Source organism: Strix uralensis, chromosome 20 (assembly GCF_047716275.1).
Source record: "Strix uralensis isolate ZFMK-TIS-50842 chromosome 20, bStrUra1, whole genome shotgun sequence".
NCBI lineage: Eukaryota > Metazoa > Chordata > Aves > Strigiformes > Strigidae > Strix > Strix uralensis.
Window position 1 is genome coordinate 10464141 of NC_133991.1, and position 20521 is coordinate 10484661.

The following is a 20521-nucleotide window of genomic DNA, read 5'->3' on the forward strand; positions in this document are numbered from 1 at the left end:
TTTAGTGCATTAAGTTCAGCGATGAGTTCAGTGTAATATTCTTCTTGCTGGCAGACATATCACTTTTCTTTGTGAAATGTTTCTAAGTTAGAGCCGGTCTAAAATTATATCTTCCCCAAAAATAAAAGGTTAAAATTAGATGTAGTTGTTCTTGTGCTCATAACACTTCAGCAGGAAGGGGCATGTGAGAAACCAGCGCTTGATATGGAGTTTGTTTATAGCTTTAATTGTGTTCACAGTCTAGGTGCACAGAATGATTAATAATGTGAAAATATGATTTGTTTTTTATTGGATATTCAGTCATTTTTCCTTACGATAGAGACATTTCTGTTGTAAGAATTATACATATCAGCATGGTTTTTAAGGATTTTAACTTCTTGATTTTTTTTTACATGTGCCTGCTGTCTTTACTTGCACTGATAAATTTACAAGCATAATTTATAGATAAAAAGATTATATTGCCTAAAAATTTAATAAATTTAAGTACTTCAGCATTTAAAGTAACTTATTTCTAAGGATTAGCAGTGTCTATTCTAACTTGGGTGCCTTCAATCACTGAACTAAAACCTCTCTGAAGGCCTGAGAGTTTGAGTTCGAGGTTGCCTTCTATGAGACGTTAGGGTTGTGTAGATAGGGATTTCCAAACTCCCCTAAATTACTATTGCTAAAAAAATAGATTTATGTTGAGTTGATCTTAATGACCAGATCTTGTCTTATTTGATTTGTAAATTGTACAGATATTTCTAACAAATCTCATTCCAGCCTAACCACAGGCTCCTTCTGGTTGTCCGTAGTGGCAAGCAAATGTTTCTTACCCGAGTCAGCAGAATGTTTCTCAATTTCTTCTCTGTTAGCCCTTGTTAGTGCCTCCTGCAATTTAAAAGAAAAAAAAAAATCATTGGAAGAGGGTGAGGGAAAGACCGTTGGTGTTCAGGATCTTACATGCCTTGAATTTCAGCGACTCTTCCTGGTTTGGCAAGCAGCACGTCTACTAAATTGCCTGGGTTTAGTATTTGTTGTCTGGTATGACAGGGTTTGAAGTAGCTTTGCAAATGCCCTTTTCAAAGGTAGAGCTGCAGTCAGAGTCAAAGAGGGGATATCTTAATGGTTTTCGTAAAGTGTTGAAATAAACTGAGCTATTGCAGAGAGGCAAAACACTCTTGAGTATTTACTGCAGCCCCACACAGAGAAGGAGGAGGAGAGGGTGGAGGAGGTATTTGTGAAGAGGATTAAAAAATTGTATGAGAATTAATCCTTCTGGCACAGGAAGGAATATAGAGAAAACATCCGAGTGTATACTGACGGTGATTTTCCAAAGGTGGCACCTAAAGCCTATTTGAAGTTGGTTCCCTGTCCCATTCAGAGTTAAACCATCACTATTGCTAAATATAAAGCAAAATGGCACCTCTCTTATGAAACCTTCAGTGACCCTCCCACTCTTCCCCCCCCCCCCCCCCCCCCATTGCAACCATGGCCCTGTTTAGCCAACTATTGTTTTGAGGTGCTTGGTAACCAGGGCTTTGTGAAAGTATAATGCTCTATGTGAGCTTTCAGAGCTGAGCTAGAACAAAAGCAGATGTCAGAGATGTTGCATGCAGCCTGCCAAGCTGTGAGACGTTGTCCATTTGACTAGCAGGACAGCTGGGCTCCGCTGCCAGAGGAGGACACAGGATTGTTCTGCTTTCCTTTGGCTCGCTCTGAGTTCCAGTACTCCACACTTCATCACTCTAAATGAACCGTTTATGCTTTATTTCTTATTCCAGTTAAAATGTGGCTTCTGTGGGTTCCATAACTCCAACTTTTTTCCATTATAGAATTGTTTACATTGCAGTGGAAGAATTATGTTCAATTGGCGTAGTCTTCAGGTGGCTCGTTGGCCGCTTACAGCTGCTTTGTGAAATGCCTTTTTTTCCATTGGCTACTTGTAAAATTTTTCCTTTTGCAGACATTTGTTGAGACTGGGAGAGCTCCCTTAACAGGAGGCAATGTTTTGAGACCATTAAGCCATTTCGAGGATGGCAACTCTGTTGAGAGAAGCTGCTTATGGCAAGAAGCTTGTGCAGCAGTCTCCAGTTAGGCATTTTGTCGTTGCTTGCTCTCCTGAGATTGTACAATCCTCTTTACACACCCTGTGTGCAGTTTGAGAAGAAATGCTGGTAATGCCATCACTGAAACCTTGTGAGGGGGTGGGGGCCTTGCTATAGTAGCACTTAAATTTATCTCTTACTATTATAAAACTGAAACTAACAGTCTCCCGTCGCAGCTGCCTGTAGTTATACTGTAGTGTGGTTTGCCTTCCAAATTTTGTGGAACCGAAAACCATACTTCTTGATTCTCCGTATCTCACTGCCTTGGCAGCAACCTTACCCTTACTCTCAAGGGAACATAGGAAATACTCATTTGCAACTCAAGTTGGGGGGCGGGGGGGGGATTTCCTCCATGCAAATTTGCTATTCAAGAGAATTTTATTACAAATTTCTGCAGGTGAAAACCATTAATTTAAGGAAGATGGCTTGAGACCTTTTTTGTCCCAAGGTAGCTGTCATACTGGGGAGGGGCAGGCAGGGGATGGCATTAAATACCCTATGTTTCAGAGTATGGCGGAGAAGGAAGTTCCCAGGTTTGCCATAAATGTATTTTACAATTTTAGGAAAGTTTCAGCTCTCTCTTTGCATCCGTCCTCGATGAGTAAAATAGAGATACGTTATTTGTTTAGATATGAAGCTGCTGGGAACAGGGATGATGTTGCTACAAGTACCAAAAAAGAGTTCATTGCCATTGGGGCCCACAGAAGTGCCGATGGTATACGTTATTAGTCATTGGTTCATTCATCCGTTCTTTGTTCTCCCTTCCATATCAAAATCACTCTTGTGTATCAATTTCTGCATCCCCTCTTTTTCAGTTTTACTTCTTGTGAGAGACTGTGCCTCATCCCAGCTGGCTACATCTATGTATTCATATACTCCAAGTTATGCCAAAGCATTTTGAATTAGTCTCCTGTAAAGTGACAAGGAATAAATAAAAGAATTTGCTTGGTATCAGAGCAGCTTGTCTCTTACCAATTGTATGCCAGGAGAATTTGTTTTGAATTGTTTACATATGACAACAGTAGTCTCAGCTGTCATGCAGAAAAATATAACTGATTTTTTTTTCAACATTCTTTTTTTCACTGCCACTAAAAAATTACTGTCAATGTAATTGCATAAGCCCAGTACTCTGGTCTCATCGGTGGGACCTGAAATGTTGACTTGAGTGAACCCAACTAAAATCTTCTTCCCAGCAAGTCTAGAAAAAGCAATGGAGCTTCACCTTTTGTGTGAGACCTGCTGTGGAATTTCACCCTTTAATGTGCAAATGAAGCCTGCGGGGTCCTCTGAATATTTCTCTGACTCCTGCATTTCAAAGTGAGCTTTGGAAGCCTTGTACAGGGGAACAGCAGTGCTGAGGTCTATCACACTTTCCGTCATTATTCTGTAATAAATTTAGCTTTGATTTGGGTGGGGGGTATCAGGCTCCCTTATTGGTCTCATAAAACATGACTCATTTAAAGGAAAAAACGTAGAAGAAAATTGTTGACAATGTTTTCCAACAAGACGTCAAAACCCATCAAATAATTAATGGCAGAAGTTAAGGTTTGTGTAATTTGTTCTGTACCTAAAGAAAGCCTTAAAATTTATTTAAATCTGCGACTTTATGAAAAGACCTTAGTTTAACTCGGTACTTTTTTTTTCCTGCTTCTTCCCCAGACAATGTGTTTCCGTGACCTTTTGCGAAGTGATTTCTTTTTTAGCTAAAATGCCTAGTGTTCAGGCCATAGACTATTTGAATTGCTTCTCACTTCTTTTGTGTTAAAATAATGGCAATTCTTTCAGGTTTTTTAAGTATGTAGCAGTTAAATTTTTTGATAGATTTTATGCTAGTTTTATTTGGAGGTCTGTCCAAAACAATCTGTTAATGTAAGATGGAGATTAGAATTAAGTCAATTATATGGCATTTAAATAACACTTAAGTTTTGAATTATGTTTCAAACCATTTTTAACAAACAGCAGTAAGGTTACTTTCTTGTATATGCAGAAAAACTGACACAAATTAAGCAACTACTTTTTGGAGAAAGATCCAGAAGTTAAGAAGGTCCACTGTAAGATGTCATGAAGTCCTAGTCATTAAAAAATAAGATAAAATTTAAATGTATCCATCCTCTAAAAGCAACAGTAGGGAAAACACCTGCTCTAATAAAGCTGTAGGCCATAAATAACTTGAGAACATTTTAAAGTTTTGAAAATTTTCCAGGGTTTTAAGAAGTAAGGATTCTTATTTCTCCTTGGCAACCTCACACTACTGTACAATGGCATGGCAGAAGCTGAAAGGCTCCTTAACATTTTTAGCGGATCACAAGAATGATTTTTTTTTTTTTTGAAAGACCATTACTAGATCAATATTAGATGGGCTAAAAAAACCCAACAAAACCAACCCAGAACATTTTACATATATAAGATTATTAATGGCCAAAGTGAGAAACACTAAGTTTTAGCCTAAGCTCCTTGTATCAGGGACAAATGTGGGGTTTTAATGTTCATTTTTATTATAACTAACATAAAATGCATTTGAAATGACTTGTGTTTTTTCAGGGTCCACACATAGCATCAGTTACCCTTGCTGCGTATGAATGTAATTCAGTTAATTTTCCTGAGCCTCCTTACCCGGATCAAATTATCTGCCCTGATGAGGAGACGACTGAAGGATCCATCTCTTTATGGGCTATCATCTCAAAAGTCAGGCTGGAGGCCTGCATGTGGGTAAGGTTTGGTTTATCAAACTTAAGCAAGTTTAATTTATGTACTTAATTTCTGTGTCCAGCAATACACAAAAATTCCAGAATTACCAAAACAACGATGGCTTATGTTGCCAACAGTGACATGTGTATTTGTAGTGTAAATAGATGCCTTTCTGATGAACCTTCTAGCCCTGGATAGTTTTAATGTCCTTTAAAAAGAAGTAATAGGATATTACTGGGCTATCTTTTATCAGCTGCAGTGTTGACTACTTTTCTAAATTCTAGCAGTAAATATTCATGTACTTCAAAGCTGTTGATGTAAAAGGTAAGTTTCAGAAAGGGCGTCTGCATGCCAAATGATCTTGCAGCTCTCAGATCTTACACTGCGTGCAGTTAAGCAATAAATAATTTCAAAAATTTTGAGCCTGTAACTTGAGTGAAGTTGCAGTTACTCATATGAAAGACTCAGGCCCTAATATCATAGCTGAAATGTTTTTCTGGGTTGCATCAATAGATTGGATTAAATAAGAGAGTGTTATGTTGCACATTTGTATGTATTTTATTTCTCTTTCTCTGCCTGTTTCCATCATGGCAAACTTTTCACTTAAAAAGCAAGTTAACTTTTAAGTGAATCAGGGTCTTAGGAAATGCTGTCATTGGAACTTCCTTTCTGTTTTCCTTCCCCCCCCCCCGCAGCTTTTTATGGAAGTTTAATTTTTGGAGGATTTTGGTCAGCTAAGATGTTTTTTTCATTACGTGTAGATTATTTTGAATTGCAGTTTACACAGATGCATCTGCTATGAACTGCATGCCAAATTAACTTTATTTTACTACTGGCTTCCTGTTTTAGCTGATGATTTAATTATTAAATTCTTGGTTGTCCAATTTAAATGTAGAGAGAGGAAATTCTGAAAATACATGGTATCTGATGTTTGCCCTCTTATTCCTTCTAATGATACAAAAAGATATATTAAGGCAACTGGTCACTACAACTCTTATTATCAGAAGCTGTGTTGCTTACAAAAATTCCAGTTAGGTTCTATGCATTACAGACTAAAGTAATGTGTAGCAGTACCAAAGTTAAAATAGTACCAGAGAAAGTGGACTTACAGCCTTCTCAAGAAGCAAAGTACATCTTAAATTTCACTCTTTCTAAGGAGAGGACAGAATTGCCTGAATGCTTGATAAGTAGCTAAACGTAAAAGTACTTATAAGACCAGAAATATAAGATTTCTTTTTATTTTCTTCCTCGTTGCCCTCTGCTTAAGTTTGTTTAACGGAAACTAGAGTAATAAAAATGGCATTTACAATTACGTTTCTAGGGTTGCAAAATAAAAATGTAGCTCAGGGTAAACATCCATTGCTTAATCTTCAGCATGAAAATAAGTGAACTATGATGAGAATTCAGTAGTTTAGAAATGAGTTAATAGAGCTGCAAGCATTGAAAGCTTGTATCCTTCTGAGCAGCCATGAGGGAGAACAAATGGTACCTTCAGTCTCGCATTTGAGCTGCGTTTCTTGGTTCGGGCTAGGGAAAGGTCAAGGGAACAGGACCAAGCCAGAACATTTGTATCCCACTCTTTTCCCCCCCTTTCTTTCTTCTCGCCTTCAAATTCACTGTCAGCTACCTTTTCACTGAACTCTGTCTCCACTAGATTTTCCCTTGGGAGCATCCTCTGTCTACCAGTGGTGTCTAGTGTAATGTTATGCTTTCTTGGAATGTTTCATGAGTACATAAACATTGCTTGCTAATTTCCTGTAAGCCAAATCAAGTTGGCAATTGCTGCTGCTTCTTCCAGTATGTTTCTTTTGTCCTAATTCCAGTTCACTTTTTATGGAAGCCGTTGAAGAATCTGACTTTTGATTGTGTCACTCTTAAACCAAATGTCTGCTTAACAGCAAGGTAACAGTGACTTCCAGAAAGTGAAAAGGCTGATTTTTTTGCAAATCAAAACCTTTGTTTCAAAAAATTGAAATTAATTTTCTGCTTTTAAACTGAAATCAGGAATATTAAATTTAATTCCTAATCTGGGTATGATTGAATGAGTTCATAAAACTTTTTTAATGGAATCAACAACTTCTAATTAGATCTAAAATCTGAAGTTATGATAAATACAGGATAAATGCAAAAGAAAAGGAATTATTGGATGTATACAGATGTGCTCCTAATGCAGCACATGGAGCCCTGTGAGGAATAGGTATAACACCACCAATAGCCTGTTTCCTTTAGGCTTGTAAAGTGAAATTATGTTGAAAGACTCCAAAATGAAATCTGGCCAATCTCCTTGATTATTTGGAGGGAGACAGGAGGGTGGTAGCAATATAAGTTTTCATGTGAAATGTTGAAAGCAGGTCGGTCCCAGTGGGGACTTTGCAGACCTCTGACTATAAAGCTGCCCAGACTAAGTATCCTGCAAGGTTTGAATGTGGGAATTTATCTGCACAAGGGATTTGATTCAGATCACAAAAACATCAGTGGCTGTTTCAGCCAACTTAAACCAGGTAGTTTTTTCCAGAGATTAAAATCATTACTAGTCCCCTGCATGTCAGTGATAGCCATTTTTGCTGATAATGAGTGTTACGAGGATTAAATATCACTGTATCTAAGGAATTATTAGGTGAAATGAAAATGATGCTTTTTTCAATCACCATAAAAGTTGGCTCCGCTAGTCCTGGCCTGCGGAAGGGCTCTCAAAAACAATCTGCTAGGTGTATGCCAGTTTTCACAGCCTTTCATCCCACAGGGACAAGGAATTCAATAGTGCCCTACATTTTTAATGTGTTGCAGCTTTTTTGTTTTTTTACAAGAAATAAGGGGAAAGAATAAAAATGTTTAATTGCTCAGGATTAGCAGAACAGGCGGCCTGTGTCCTGACCAGGATAAAATCTGTTTAAAAGACTCTTTCTAGTGGAGTAATTTCCCAGTTTCCTTTTCTGAATGTATTTGTGTAAAAGGATTTTGATTAGCATTTGCCTTTCCAATTTGTTGTTAGTTCAAGGAATCGCCCTGTAAATTGGCATTCAAAGTTAAATGGTGAAAATGGACAGCTAATATTACAAAAAGCAGTTAAATAGTTACTGGTTTGGGTCCCTTAATTGCTGCTTTTTTTTAATGCACTTAAGGAACCTATCTCCAGCAGACATGAAATCATATGATTTTTGTTGCACTTCTGAAATGTTTTGTAATAATGAGCATGTGACTTATCCAATTTAAAGAAAGTTCATGTCCAGTACATGCATGCAAACCTCTTCCTCAGTTAACAAAATGAAGCCAAAGCAAATTGGCAGAGCCTGGAGAAGCAATGTGACTTTTTGTTCTTGCATCACCCTGAGAACATAACCTCAAGTTAATTTTTCTGAAACGTTGTTGCTACTGTTTTCAGGCTTATCTTCCCTTGTGCCAGAAATAGGCAGATTAATGAAGTTCATCTTGTTGTACTGGTTTAAATTTTTCTTCTGTGGAAAACAAGAGCATAAACATATGAGGCTGTGCACTTTATATGCTTAAACCAAGAATTTAACAGTTTGGGTAGCTGCAAAGCGCGACGGTATTTAAAACCACAACCTGTTGATTTGGAATAGCCACAGCAGCTGGAATTCTCTCTTGCTTGCAGCTGCATATAGAGCAGGAACAAAGGAAATTGAAAAGCTTTCACATTGCTTCAAAGGAATAGAAAAGCATTTGTTACCACTGACCCTAAGAGAGAAAAGCCATCTGCATGTAGCTAAGTTTTAGCGCTTTTCCAGTGTGGTGCCCAACTATTGTCCTGTTACCTGTCCTATTTTTAAACCATCCTGAGTTTAGTCCCAAGTTCCTGTTTCGTTAGCCTCTGTTTATCCATATGTTCAAGCTTAGCTGTCTCTCCTTTCTTTTCTTTTTTTCCCTGGTTAAACTGAAGTTGCATTTACCCACAAGATTGAAATGAGTCATTTGATGTCCTGAGAAAACAAATATAATTTTCCTGTGGTGAGAAAGCAACCATGCTTTCATCTCGAGTTCTCTTGGCTTTCTTTATTCCATCTAAAGGAGACAGAAAACTCGAGATCAAGCTTTGCTTAACCTTATTTTCCTTGCTCATAGCTGTACTAAACCCAGAGCCTGTTTTCTAGTAAACACTTGCACAAAGTCTCATGACTGAACAAGTAAACTCCATGACGGCACCGGGGAGGAGTTTCCCAGATTATTTTGAAGGCCGCTCAGGAGCAAGGGCTGTCACATGCCGGCAAATGTGTCTGGCATCAGGCGGTGGGGTGAGATGGCAGCGCCGTGCTGAGTCAGGGATGGTGTGGGATAGCAGGGCCCCCGGCCTGGCCGGCTCCCCGGCTGCAACGCAGCGACGAGCTGCAGCCTCCCCGCGGCACCGGGCGCAGCTGGCCGCCGGCTGCGGAGCTCGGCCAGAGCTGGGCAACGCGCCACGCTGCAGGGCCCCAGAGATGCACAGATCGTGTCGTTTTGACCTTGCAGACCACAACGCGGGAGCCACTGACTTGCAGCGTGATAGTCTGCGCTGGGAGAAGCTGAGTTTTGCTAAACAAGGAAAGGGGGAAAGCAGGATTTCAAAGGAACAATGTTATGTTTGAAATCGGGAGAAATTTGACCTGGTGGATAAAAGCAAACTCCTCAAAGCAGCTGGTCTCATCAGTTCTAATAATTTGAAATGTCCACGGGACTGTGCATATCACATGTTTCCTATTTAAGAATAAACATGAAAATAAATCAGAATTATTCTTTTCCCAGGGTGCTGGCACAGCCATTGGAGAGCTGCCTCCATATTTTATGGCGAGGGCGGCCCGACTCTCTGGTGCTGAACCTGATGATGAAGAGTACCAGGAATTTGAGGAGATGCTGGAACATGCAGAGACTGCACAAGTAAGAACAGTGCAAAACAACAGAATTAATAAAACACAGAACAACTAGATGGAGTAAATAACCATTCCAATGAAATGGGAGTGGGCCAAAAATCAGCTGGTGTGAGTTCACAAGGGACTTCCCAGGGACTGAAAAAGATCCTCCACTGGGTAGAGATACCTTTGGTGATGGGAGGACAAGAATGCAACTTGCTGAAGCATATACAATAGTGCAGATAAAGTATTTGCTATAAATACTGCATTTATTTAGACTTCCAAGAACAGCACAGTAAAGGTAGGGAGAAAGTGAGCTAACAAACAAGAGACATAGGAGGTGCTGTTCCATAATCACTGTTGATATAGCTGCGTTTAAAGCCTCTCTGGGCTGGGAGATGATTTTCAGTCAGCTCATCATCCCCTTTGGATGACATTTGCCTGCCTTGCCACTAACACCCTCAGGGGCCAGTGCGTGACCCATTCATCAGCCTGAGGAAACATATTTTTCCTGATATGAAAATGCGACCAAACTGCTCTGAATCCCTTTTTGTTGCTCTTGTCATTTATTTTCTTGATGGATTAAATACTGCTTGTGTTACAGCATAGTTTGCAACTGATGCTGTACATCAGTCAGATATCGTAGATAATTTTTTGGGTCAGGGGTTTGCATCCTCTTAACAAGTTATTGATACTGTTTTGAAGAAATTAAACATTTTTTCCTCAAATTCTTTGCCACTGAATTTCTCTTCTGTATTTTTCCTTCTTATCCTGTTCTGTCTGCCACTAAGTTGAAACGGGTCATGAGACTGCTATTAAAAAACCAGCAGATGCTATTTACCATGCACTGCTGTCTTTCATCTGTTCTGCCAGGGTATTTTCTTGATACAAATGTATCCATTAATTTTTTTTTTTTTCTTCTCTTCAAAAAACGAATGAAGCTTTTCCATGAAAGCAAGTGGTTTGTCTGGAAATACTGAGTGCAATCTAGTAATTCTAACAGTAAACCCTGTGTTTCCCAAGAGCTCCCCCCACCTAGAAAGGGTGTTTCTGCTATTGTAAATAGTAAATTCTTCTATTTCTTTAAAGATGCAGGGGGGAATCTGCTTTTTTCTTTACTCTTATCATCAGTCTTTGCTTTGCAAAGTAACCCCTAAATGTATAAAAATCAAGTTGTGGTAAAAACCAAACCAAAACAAAAAACACACACATACACACACACACACACACACAAAAACCCCCAGCCCGAAACCAGTCGAATACATGACTCGAGAGCTGAAATGCTATCTGTGTTTACTGAAACTCTCCCAGCAAATTATATGCGTGTACAGTTGTGGGAGCAGCCAGAGTTGGTTTCCAGAACGCACAGTAAGATTCTTGGGAAGAAAAGTTTTGCTAGAGAGCATTTTGTCAGGACAGGCCAAAATATAGCTAGCTGTATTGACTGCCCTTAGTAAACGAACGGCGTTGTGTAATTAATTAAGAAAAATGATGGTGTTATTTACCAGTACTTTTGATTTTATTTTCTTGGCAATTGAATTTGGATTGAAGCGTGTTGTTTTGTGGATGGATGGCCAGGAAAAAAAAAAAATCTTTTTAAACTCCACTTGTGGTTTGGTTTCTATAAAACTCTTTTAACATGATGCTTTGACAATCCGATTAAATTGTATTGCGCTCATAAAACTGACAATTCAGTTTTTTCCATTTGCTAATATGACTTCCTTTTTGCTTTTGGCTTCAATCATGTTTTTGCTAGATGTCTGTGGGAGACAGGCCTGCCTTTTCCTATGACCTTGAGTAAATCCCAATCTTCAGCATAGCTTATCACTCTTTGTTCTGTAATTGCTATTCATGAGCAGTTTTGATGTCTATTTTTAAATTGCTCAGTAACAATTTTTATTACCTACATCAGCTTCTCCCACTCTTGCGAGTTGAAGCCTTATGCTTAAGAAAACACGGGGGATGTGACAAGTGTCTTCTGCCATGGAGACTACTACAAATGTTTGACGTCAAATGACAGGAGCCTTCTTTCAGTGTAAAGGTCTCGCTTCATCCTGCCTTTTTGAAAGGCATGAAAATGGGTGTGTTAGATTTTGAAGAATAGCTTCCCCCTCTACTTCTGCTGAGCTGCTATGTGCCTACAAGGCAAAGCCAAATGGCTTGACGTTTTTGCCTGCGTGTGTTTTGTTTAGAAAGCTTGTCGCTGCTATTTCTCAAAAACAATGGTAATTTTGAGAAACAGATGAGGATCTTCTATGTGAGAATAGATCATGAATATAACATCCAGCCCGAAGGATCTGTGAGGGGGAATGCGCTTGCTAGCTTGGCACATTTTTAAAAACAACAAAATAAGGAACCTAAAAGGATTAAACAGCGTGAAGGTTTAGTGCCCCAAAGTTACACAGATTAAAATACTATTTACTTTAAAGAGTCTATTGATGGATTTTCTATCATAAATCTCAGATCTAAGTGACCTGTCTCCTTGAGCTAGGTTTTAAGAAAACTCCTTAGCCTGCAGATGATGTGTAAGGCTGCCTTGTACTGCCATTAGCATACTTCAGAAAAAGCCCCTCGTTTTAAAGGAACGCTCACTTCTCCTTTCTGTGCATCTCTGCATGTGCACACCAGGGAGTTAGTCCCAGTTACACACTGGGAACGTCAGAGCTTCTCTTGCCTTGTGGCTGCTCTTGTTAAAATGGAGCGATTTTGCCCTGGAGAAGGAGTGTGGTTTACAAGCAGGGATCTTTTTTCTCAGAGCTCCACACAATGCAGAGCCCAGCATGCTATAGGAACAGAGCAACTCGCTCTGAGTTGTTAATACTTAAGGCAGTATTTAAAAATTATGAATGTTTGAATCGGTATCTCAGTTGCTGTTAACTCTCTTCCAGTCAAATTCCAGAGCAAAGGAGTCTTTTATCAGAGCTCCCTTTTTAGCCATGGGGAGTATCTCCAGTGCAGCCGTTCAAACCAACCTCTCAATTAGGGGAAGTGAATCTACTCCTTAGTGCTGGGGCAGCACATTGGTAATAATACAGTGCAAGCATACTTTTGTACAGTTTCATGTCTACACACACATGTGCAGGGACTCTTTTTTGCCAGTTTAATAGTTGCTGATTGTTAAGTATTCTCATCTTTTCTCTGTCATGCTGAAACACTTAAAGCTGACGGAGGTTTCTGGTGAAAATGAAGCTTTTAATGCCAACTTCCCTCAAGGTACTTACTGATAATGCTTAATGCGTGGGCCCTTGCTGCATCATGGTACTACTTGCCTAGAGGAGAAAGTATTAATATCTTTGCTGTATATCTAATCCTTAATGACTGTAAGTGTTTGGATTCATTAAGTGGCATATTTTTAAGAACTAATGATTTACACATTGGGCTTTGCTTCTGTGTAGTGTTGCTACAGCCAAATTTCCATGTAAAAATATTTTCTAGTTGCCTATGTTACTATCAGCCACTGCTGTTTGTTTACTTTCCAAACTGTGTCCTGCCTCTGAAAGAATACAAACTTGAAAAAGGGTTAAATCCATAGTAATGCCGAGATGCAGCCTGACTTGTTCGTAAATGATTGAGTGCCATCTGCACACTGAATGTCAGTTGTTGCTGGGACCTGTTTTTGACTCCACTGAACCTTTACTGGTTGTGGTTTGTCTGGCCATCACATGACTTCTCTGAAAATTCCCCCTCCCCTCCATTTCCAGTAAACTGTTTGAACAGGAGTGACTCAGACTGAAACCAGCTTCCCTGTAACCACAGGGCTTGTTAAAGAATTTGTCAACGTGGACTCAAGAGGGTTTGTATTAAACTAAGCTGCAACTGCTTCGGTTTGCATTGCGTCAGGAGCTCCACCAAACAACTTCCTGCTCCGAGAGTTGTCGCCTTGTCTGCAAGGAGTTAAACTGTTGAACTTTCCTGATAGTGACAGTTAGACACATGTTAAACCCATCTTTCCAGCCTTTCTGAAAGGTCTGGTGCCTTGAGCTGGATTGCTTTTCCACATCTTCATGTGGGGTTTCTCTTTGCAGAAGCAGAACAAAGTACGCTACCACACCCAGCCATGGTAACGTGGAGAACCCAGCACTGTGTTCTGACACGACACTGTGACTTAATTCGAATGGAATGATTAGGTTCAACTAATAAGCAAAATGTTACTTAATTAGTGGTGTAAAAGAAGATGGCCATATTAAAAATGGATCTCTCCCATGATTAACAGCTAGTATCTGATAAGTTTCTGCTTGAAAAGGATTCCTTGGCTGCTGGCTTGTTTAATCAAAAGATTTTAAGGGTATTCGGTACAAGAAAAAAGAAGTTAAAGCAGACCACAGGCAGGTTTTTGTAAAGCAGTCGTCATAAAAATGGAAGTGGTAGAGTCACATACAGTAAATGGAAAACCTTGACTTCTTTTTTTTTTTTTTTCTTTTTTTGCTTTCCCAGAAATAACTTGTTTAAACGCAACATCAAATTCCATTCATAATTTCTCTCGCTGAGTCTTCCAGTCACCCCCTTCCCTCATCAGCTTCCTCTCTTTATTAATTGTGCCGTACAAGGAGGAGATTGCTGGTGTTTGGTCTAGGCTGCCTGATGGGTGGCCACCAGGAGGCTTGTCCTCACACACTGCCTTCCTGAAGTTTGATGCCTGCTTTTGGTAGTAGATGTAGGGGAGGTATCTTACCTGTTTTATCTTGGCCCATAATTGAATGGGACTTCAAAACTAATCAAACCTTGAAACTTCTCTCCAGAAACTTCCTATGAATGCTATAGCTTGAGAGTGAGATGGCAAACTGATTGAGCTAATAGTCAAGTGTGATGGGTTTTTTTTCCACAGGCAATGTAATAAGCAGTAGATATACTAAGTAACAGCTTAGTTTTAAATTGTTTTGCAAAATTAGAGTTGAAATAAGCTTTGGAATGAGTCAGTGAAAGCTTTAAAATAAGGGAACTTGTTATAGAGGACTTCCTGAGAAAAGAGGTAACAAAGAGTTAATAGAGGCAGAGAGTAGACAATAGGAGCTATGAGTAACAAATGTGTAAGCCACCTCCTTGCTGGATTTCTCTGGACACTGGCAAGAGAATAAATAGGGCAGTCTTGTGCCTGCATTGTTCTATTCATTTGCACACCTGCTTACAGATAAGGAAAAAACAGCAGTGAGTGTTACGTTGGGTTTGCTAATGGTAATCTAGAGATGACTTTTTCACATTCTTCTTTGCGCAGCTCTTTGTGATAAGTCTGTTCCCTAAAACTCATTTACGTGGCGCTCTGTCTTTTTAATGTTTAGTGTGTAAATACATAAATCAGAGATCGTAGAAGAAATCTGCATTACTTTGAAATATTTTCACTCAGTATTGGGCTATTAGCTCAGAGGAATTTTTTCAGTAACAAATTTTTTGCTTTGCAACAGAAGTGAACATTTTCAGAAAGAATGTCACCAAGTTTACTGGAAATCTTGCAGGCTGCCTTTGCACCGTAGTTGTGGAGAAGCAGTTAGTTGAACTCTGCCATAGGATTTGCATGTCCTGTTCTGTGTGCATTGGGGGTGCTTGACACAAGTTTCTAAGGGAGCAGTTTGGTCCTAGATATTTGATATTTCACTCCCCAGTATTCTGAGAAAGACCAATAAATGATCAAAAGTTTGAGTCTGATAAGTTGCTTCAAAAATTTTTTTTTTTCAGGGAGAGCCTTAAATAACTGATAGAAATTAATTAGGGTATCGTAATCAAGAAAATGGCTACTTTTTTTTTCTCCTGCTCCAGACACTGTTTAAATATCTGTGTTGTACAAGAGTCTGGTATGCAGACCACTTCTCTAAGCTGTCTGGGAACCTCTGCTACTTCCCAGGGAGAACAAGCGAGAGGTATGCTTAGCACTGCACATCTGCTGGCTAGGCTGAGCAGGAAGAGTTGTGTGTGCAAAAGGATTTGTCATCTGTGAAAGAAGTTGCTCACTTTTATTCTACAAGTGATTTTTCTGTGCATGGGTTTTTTTCCTTAATTTATTTCCAAGTTCTCTGGGGAGGAGCAGTGTATTTTTTCAGTGCTGGTGACTCTGGCTGTGATTTTTCAGAGATTGAAAAGGCCAATCTATTATTAAAAATTGCTTCCTTTCTTGATGATGGTAGCTAAAGCAAAGCAATAACTTACTTCATTCCGGCAATCATGAGTCCTTCCTTACAATGTCTAGATCTTAAACCACACAAAAATAGGACTTGATAACTTGTACTGGATTAAAAAAAAAAAGACAATATCCTGGAATGGCTCGTCACGCCGCTGTAACTAGATTGGCAGACCTGTGACCACAATCACTAATTGCAATTGTATTTCTGAGATAAATGAGCACTCACTGTGCAGCTGCGATGGTATTTTAGGCAGGCAGCACGTTGGTGGAGGCAATGCCAGCATACGCTCTCGACTGTAGAAGCAAAGGCTGCAGAGGTCAATGGCTGATGTGTGGGAACCAGAGTGATAGGATGTTCTTTTACTTCATTCTTCTTGTAGGTGGCTGCTAATATCTCGTTAGGGAATCACGGAAAAATTCATCTTGAAAGGGACCCGAGGCAGTTTCTAGTCCAACATTTTGCTCAGAGCAGTGTCATCTGTGAGATCAGCTCAGGTTCCTCAGGGCTGGTCAAGTCTGGTCTTGAAGCCCTCCTAGACTGGAGACTGCACAACCTCTCTGGGTAATCTCTTCCAGCACCGGACTGTCCGAACAGCCTTGCTGCTTCTCTGACATGCCAAACTGACAGCTCTCTTCCATTGAATGGATTGCAGGATCTGCTCACTGCCAGTCTTCTGCAAAATGTGAACAGAAAGTAGTTCTTTAGCAAGCAAAGAAATACTAAGTTTTATTTCATCCTTTCGTGCACCACTATAAAATTGCAAAGTGTCAAGGGGGACATGTTGCTTCATTCTACTGCACCGACCTGAATTGAGGAGTAGAGGTGGCAGGGGATGTGGTTAAAAGGGCTACTGCTCTATGGGACAGATCTGATAAACTGAAAGGACATGCTCCTTCCTCTTCCTTCAGACTGTTTCCTTTAATTGTGTCTTATTCTTTACAAAATTTCTTTATTCTTACAGTGTGAAGCAAAACGACTTTTTATGTAGAAGTCTGAGAGCTTCAGTTCTAGTTGTGAAAAATGTTGACATGAAGTTTGAGAGGGCCTACTAGCCCCTTGAGTTCTATAATATGTGTTCATTTTGATATATCGCTTCCAAACTTGAGCATGGTGTTGGATTGTAACAGTCTTGAAACTAAAGCTCCTGAGATGGAGTTTATTATGAAGAAACATTTACTGGTTCTTCCCTCCCCAAGGTCTAGGGGAGAGGAAGAAGTGAGGGAAATAAAATGTTCTTGCCATGATACAGTTGGTTAATGAAATCAAGAAAATACCTAGAAGTTCCTAATACTAATAGTCTGTTTAATCCAGAGCTAGTTGACTTCCTGCTCATGTTAATGGGAGGTCTTATTTACCATCTAATGGATCCATTACTTGGAAGTTTCACATTTTTACTAAGACAGGTTAAAATTAAATGACGGAAAAGCAAAGCTTGCTGTTGGAATGAACACTTCACTCTGTTTTGCTCTGCTTCCACACGACTTGCAAAGGATTCATCCCTGTACACAGCTCGCTCTGTGGCTTCTTACTTCTTTGTTTTCTAACAGCAGTTTTAAGATCTGATTATGAGGACGATAGGTTTAACTGTATTTTCTATGGAAAAACTTCAGTTTTTCTGGCACAAGAACTAATTGTAGTTACTCATATGTCTGAGTTTACAAAGTCCCAAAGATGAGCATCTTTACGATTATCTTTGTGGATTGCAGCATCACCTCTTCACATGCAACCAACCTCAAGAATTTGAACACAAACAGCTGTGGAAATAAATCTGTGCTTTTCCCTCAAACTGTATTCAGTATTGTCCTGGGAAAGGCTAGTAGAAGAATTCACCTGTATATTTGATTTCTTGTTGACTTGGGATTTCTATGTAGTACCTACTGTGTGCTCATCCTTGCCTACAAATACTCTGAATGATGGTTTGAAATATTACTAGCTTTAAGTCCTCAGATCTCTGACATAGTCCATTTAATGAGGTTTTGTAGGTACTGCTCTCGTGTCTTTACACAGTGCTTTGGTAAGCAAAGGCCCTGTTTCATTGCTGTTCAGTCTTCTTCATATTGTACTTTCTGAAACTGTGTTTTCATTTTCAACATGGACGTGTTTTTTCTCCTGTAACTTTCCCATATAATTACCCTATTCTTTTTTCAGAATGTCTAGGAAAACCCAGACTTCTTGTGAAGTGAAATTTATTTTCTTCCCAAGCTTAGAATTTTAACCAGTCCTTTTAATCTGGAATATCTGTCCTACACCTATCATATCTAAATGCCTTTCTTTTATCAAACTTCACTGCTTGCTTAGATCTGTCACCTTTCCTCAGCTGCCTTCAGACATCCTTGAAAACCTTTTTTGTCTTTTGACAGTCCAGTTGCCATGACAGGGTCTGCCTTTCCCAGAGTTTCAAGTGATAAGTAAGTTTAAACCTTACCTCTCTCACCCTCTTCTCTCCAGGCATCAGGATGGAAATATCCCCTTTTAGTTTGCCCGTTATTTGCATTAAGCTGGAATTATTTTAGAGAAAGCTAGACAGAGATCCAGCGCCACAGCCCTTTCCGTACACGTTTAGATGTTGGGAGTCATTGCAGCTGGCGGGGTGGGAGATCAGTACCACCAGGAACCACTATCAAAATATTCCTGCTTGCAACTTACTGGAACCTTACTCATGAGATCTGTTACCTTTGATGTCTTGCAGGAGAGGTATGAAATGGTTTCTTTGGTCACTGAGTAATGAACTATTTGCAGTGATAGGCAATGACTGTCAACTGTATCTTGATCTCTGTTCTCCTCAACTCCAGGTTATGATCATTAAATGTCACTGCTGATCTATTGCTTTCTTAGCATAGATGTATGTTGTAACCTCGCAGCCTGTAGGTAGCTCACTGACTTCTTTAAAACTGCTCTTCTGCAGTTAATACATTATTTCAATGAGTTAATAATTCTTCCCAGTCCTCTGAAATTCTAGAATTCATTGCCTAACCACAAATGGTCATTCTCCCATAAGTTGTGTTTGATTCCATTGTGTTGTAATAGAAAGCCAGAAGAAACAAAATATTGTGCAGCTCATTTTTAACATAACTCAGATTTTTACATAAAAAGGAGCACTGTCTTTGCAGGCAGCTTTTTAAATGTTAAGGAATTTATCATTTTAATAATCTGAGATGGTAGCTTCAGACATTGTCTTCAATCTTTGGAAAAAAATTATCTTCAGGTTATTATTTGGATAATTAAGCTTTGTTTCTAGTAAGAAAATATTGTAATAATATGTTATACTCAAACCTTGGAGGTTTGTCCACTTCTTCACATGCAAGTTACACATTTGCATCAGGGGAGTTTGCTGGCACTAGGCTGAATACCTCTCTCTACAGCAACTTTAGTATTCTCTTTGTAGCAAACCATCAAGGTGCAACACATTCGCTTCAGAACTCTGTTCAGATCTGTCTTTGTGTTTTTTTATAATGTTCATTCATGATCCTGTTTCTTATTGGAGCAACAAACCTGCATAACCCCTCCCAAGCCTTCCAGAAATATATTTTGAACTTCTTAAGGCTACTATCTGCCAGGTAATGGATATCCTGCTGGAGTGATTGCATTAATACTCCCATCACTGACTTCCCCCTGATCCTGCATTAAGGCTCTGCTCTTACTGGTGGAGAATGCATACACTATGAATTTATGACTGAATTTAGTCACATATACTCCTTCCCTTCTTTACTGGCCTTCCTCTTTGTGCTATATCCACCAATATACCAGTATTACCAATATATTTGTAAAGTGCTTGACGTATTTACAGCAGGAAAAGAAAAAAGGTAATGATAGAGGAACAGTTTTTCTCGGCCTCAAATAATTCAAACTCTGGATCATATCTTTCAGTGATTGACAACTATCCATCACCGCTGCATGCGAGGAAGACTTGGTTTGTGATAGGGAGTCATAGCTTTCTTGATGCTCCTAGAAACAGATTGCAGCTTCATATTAGAAATTAAACTGTTTTATTACGTAATTGTTATAGGCCCATCTGTGCCGTCTTTCAAGAAACTATCCTCCGTCGAAGTCTTACGGGTTGTTTCTGTAAGGACTATGGGATTCAATCCAATGCTGATTATTCAGAGCTCCTTGGTAACCATCAACTAGTTACTTGCTATGGATCCATCAGCAATCTCTAAGAAAAAAGAGGCTTCACAATTTCAATGTGAACAATAAATTGTGACCATTCTGTTTTCTGATAATAAATCAGTGTTACAGAGAGAAAAGAGCAAAATTTTTTTCTTCTTCCTCAAGCTTGTTAACTAAATCTAGTGAGATGTTCTTCACTCAAATGCAGAAGAGCTTGAGCAACTTATTTTACAATGAAGGGAGAAAGAAGAAATAAAGATTAAATTATAAATGGAAACAAGATAAAACAGAGAGATGGGACAAAGGCTTGTAGTTAAGATTGTCTATTCACTCTTTCAGGAAGGAGAGCTTTTTTATAGGGACGGATTGTCCATGTGAAGTAATACTCAAAGCTGTACCGTAATGCATATTGAAAGGAGAAGCACTGTGGTAAATCTTACTTAGTGGCAAAACATGAACTTTCTCTTTATATCCCTTTAGGTTTGGAGGTTTGGGTGGGTTTTTTGCTTTTGCAACATGTGCTAATGAAATGCTGGTATCAATAAAATGTGCCATTTTACTGAAGGCAGATATGAAGCAAACTTCCTCGAGCCGCCGGCTGAGACTTGTGAATCAGTATTTCAGCACTGACCTTTTTATGCCTCTTATTTCCATTCCAATTCTTGAGATCTGATGATTAACC

At 39.2% G+C, this 20521-nt stretch overlaps 1 protein-coding gene across 7 annotated transcripts in view; it reads left to right on the plus strand.

Moving 5' to 3' along the window:
• VMP1 (vacuole membrane protein 1) overlaps nucleotides 1-20521 on the plus strand; it is a 70594-nt gene that overhangs the window by 24096 nt on the left and 25977 nt on the right. For all 7 annotated transcript variants that reach the window (XM_074890348.1, XM_074890346.1, XM_074890344.1 and 4 more), the window contains 2 exons: nucleotides 4629-4796; nucleotides 9513-9644. In XM_074890348.1, the coding sequence (XP_074746449.1) occupies nucleotides 4629-4796; nucleotides 9513-9644 (300 nt within the window). The remainder of the gene's footprint in view (nucleotides 1-4628; nucleotides 4797-9512; nucleotides 9645-20521) is intronic.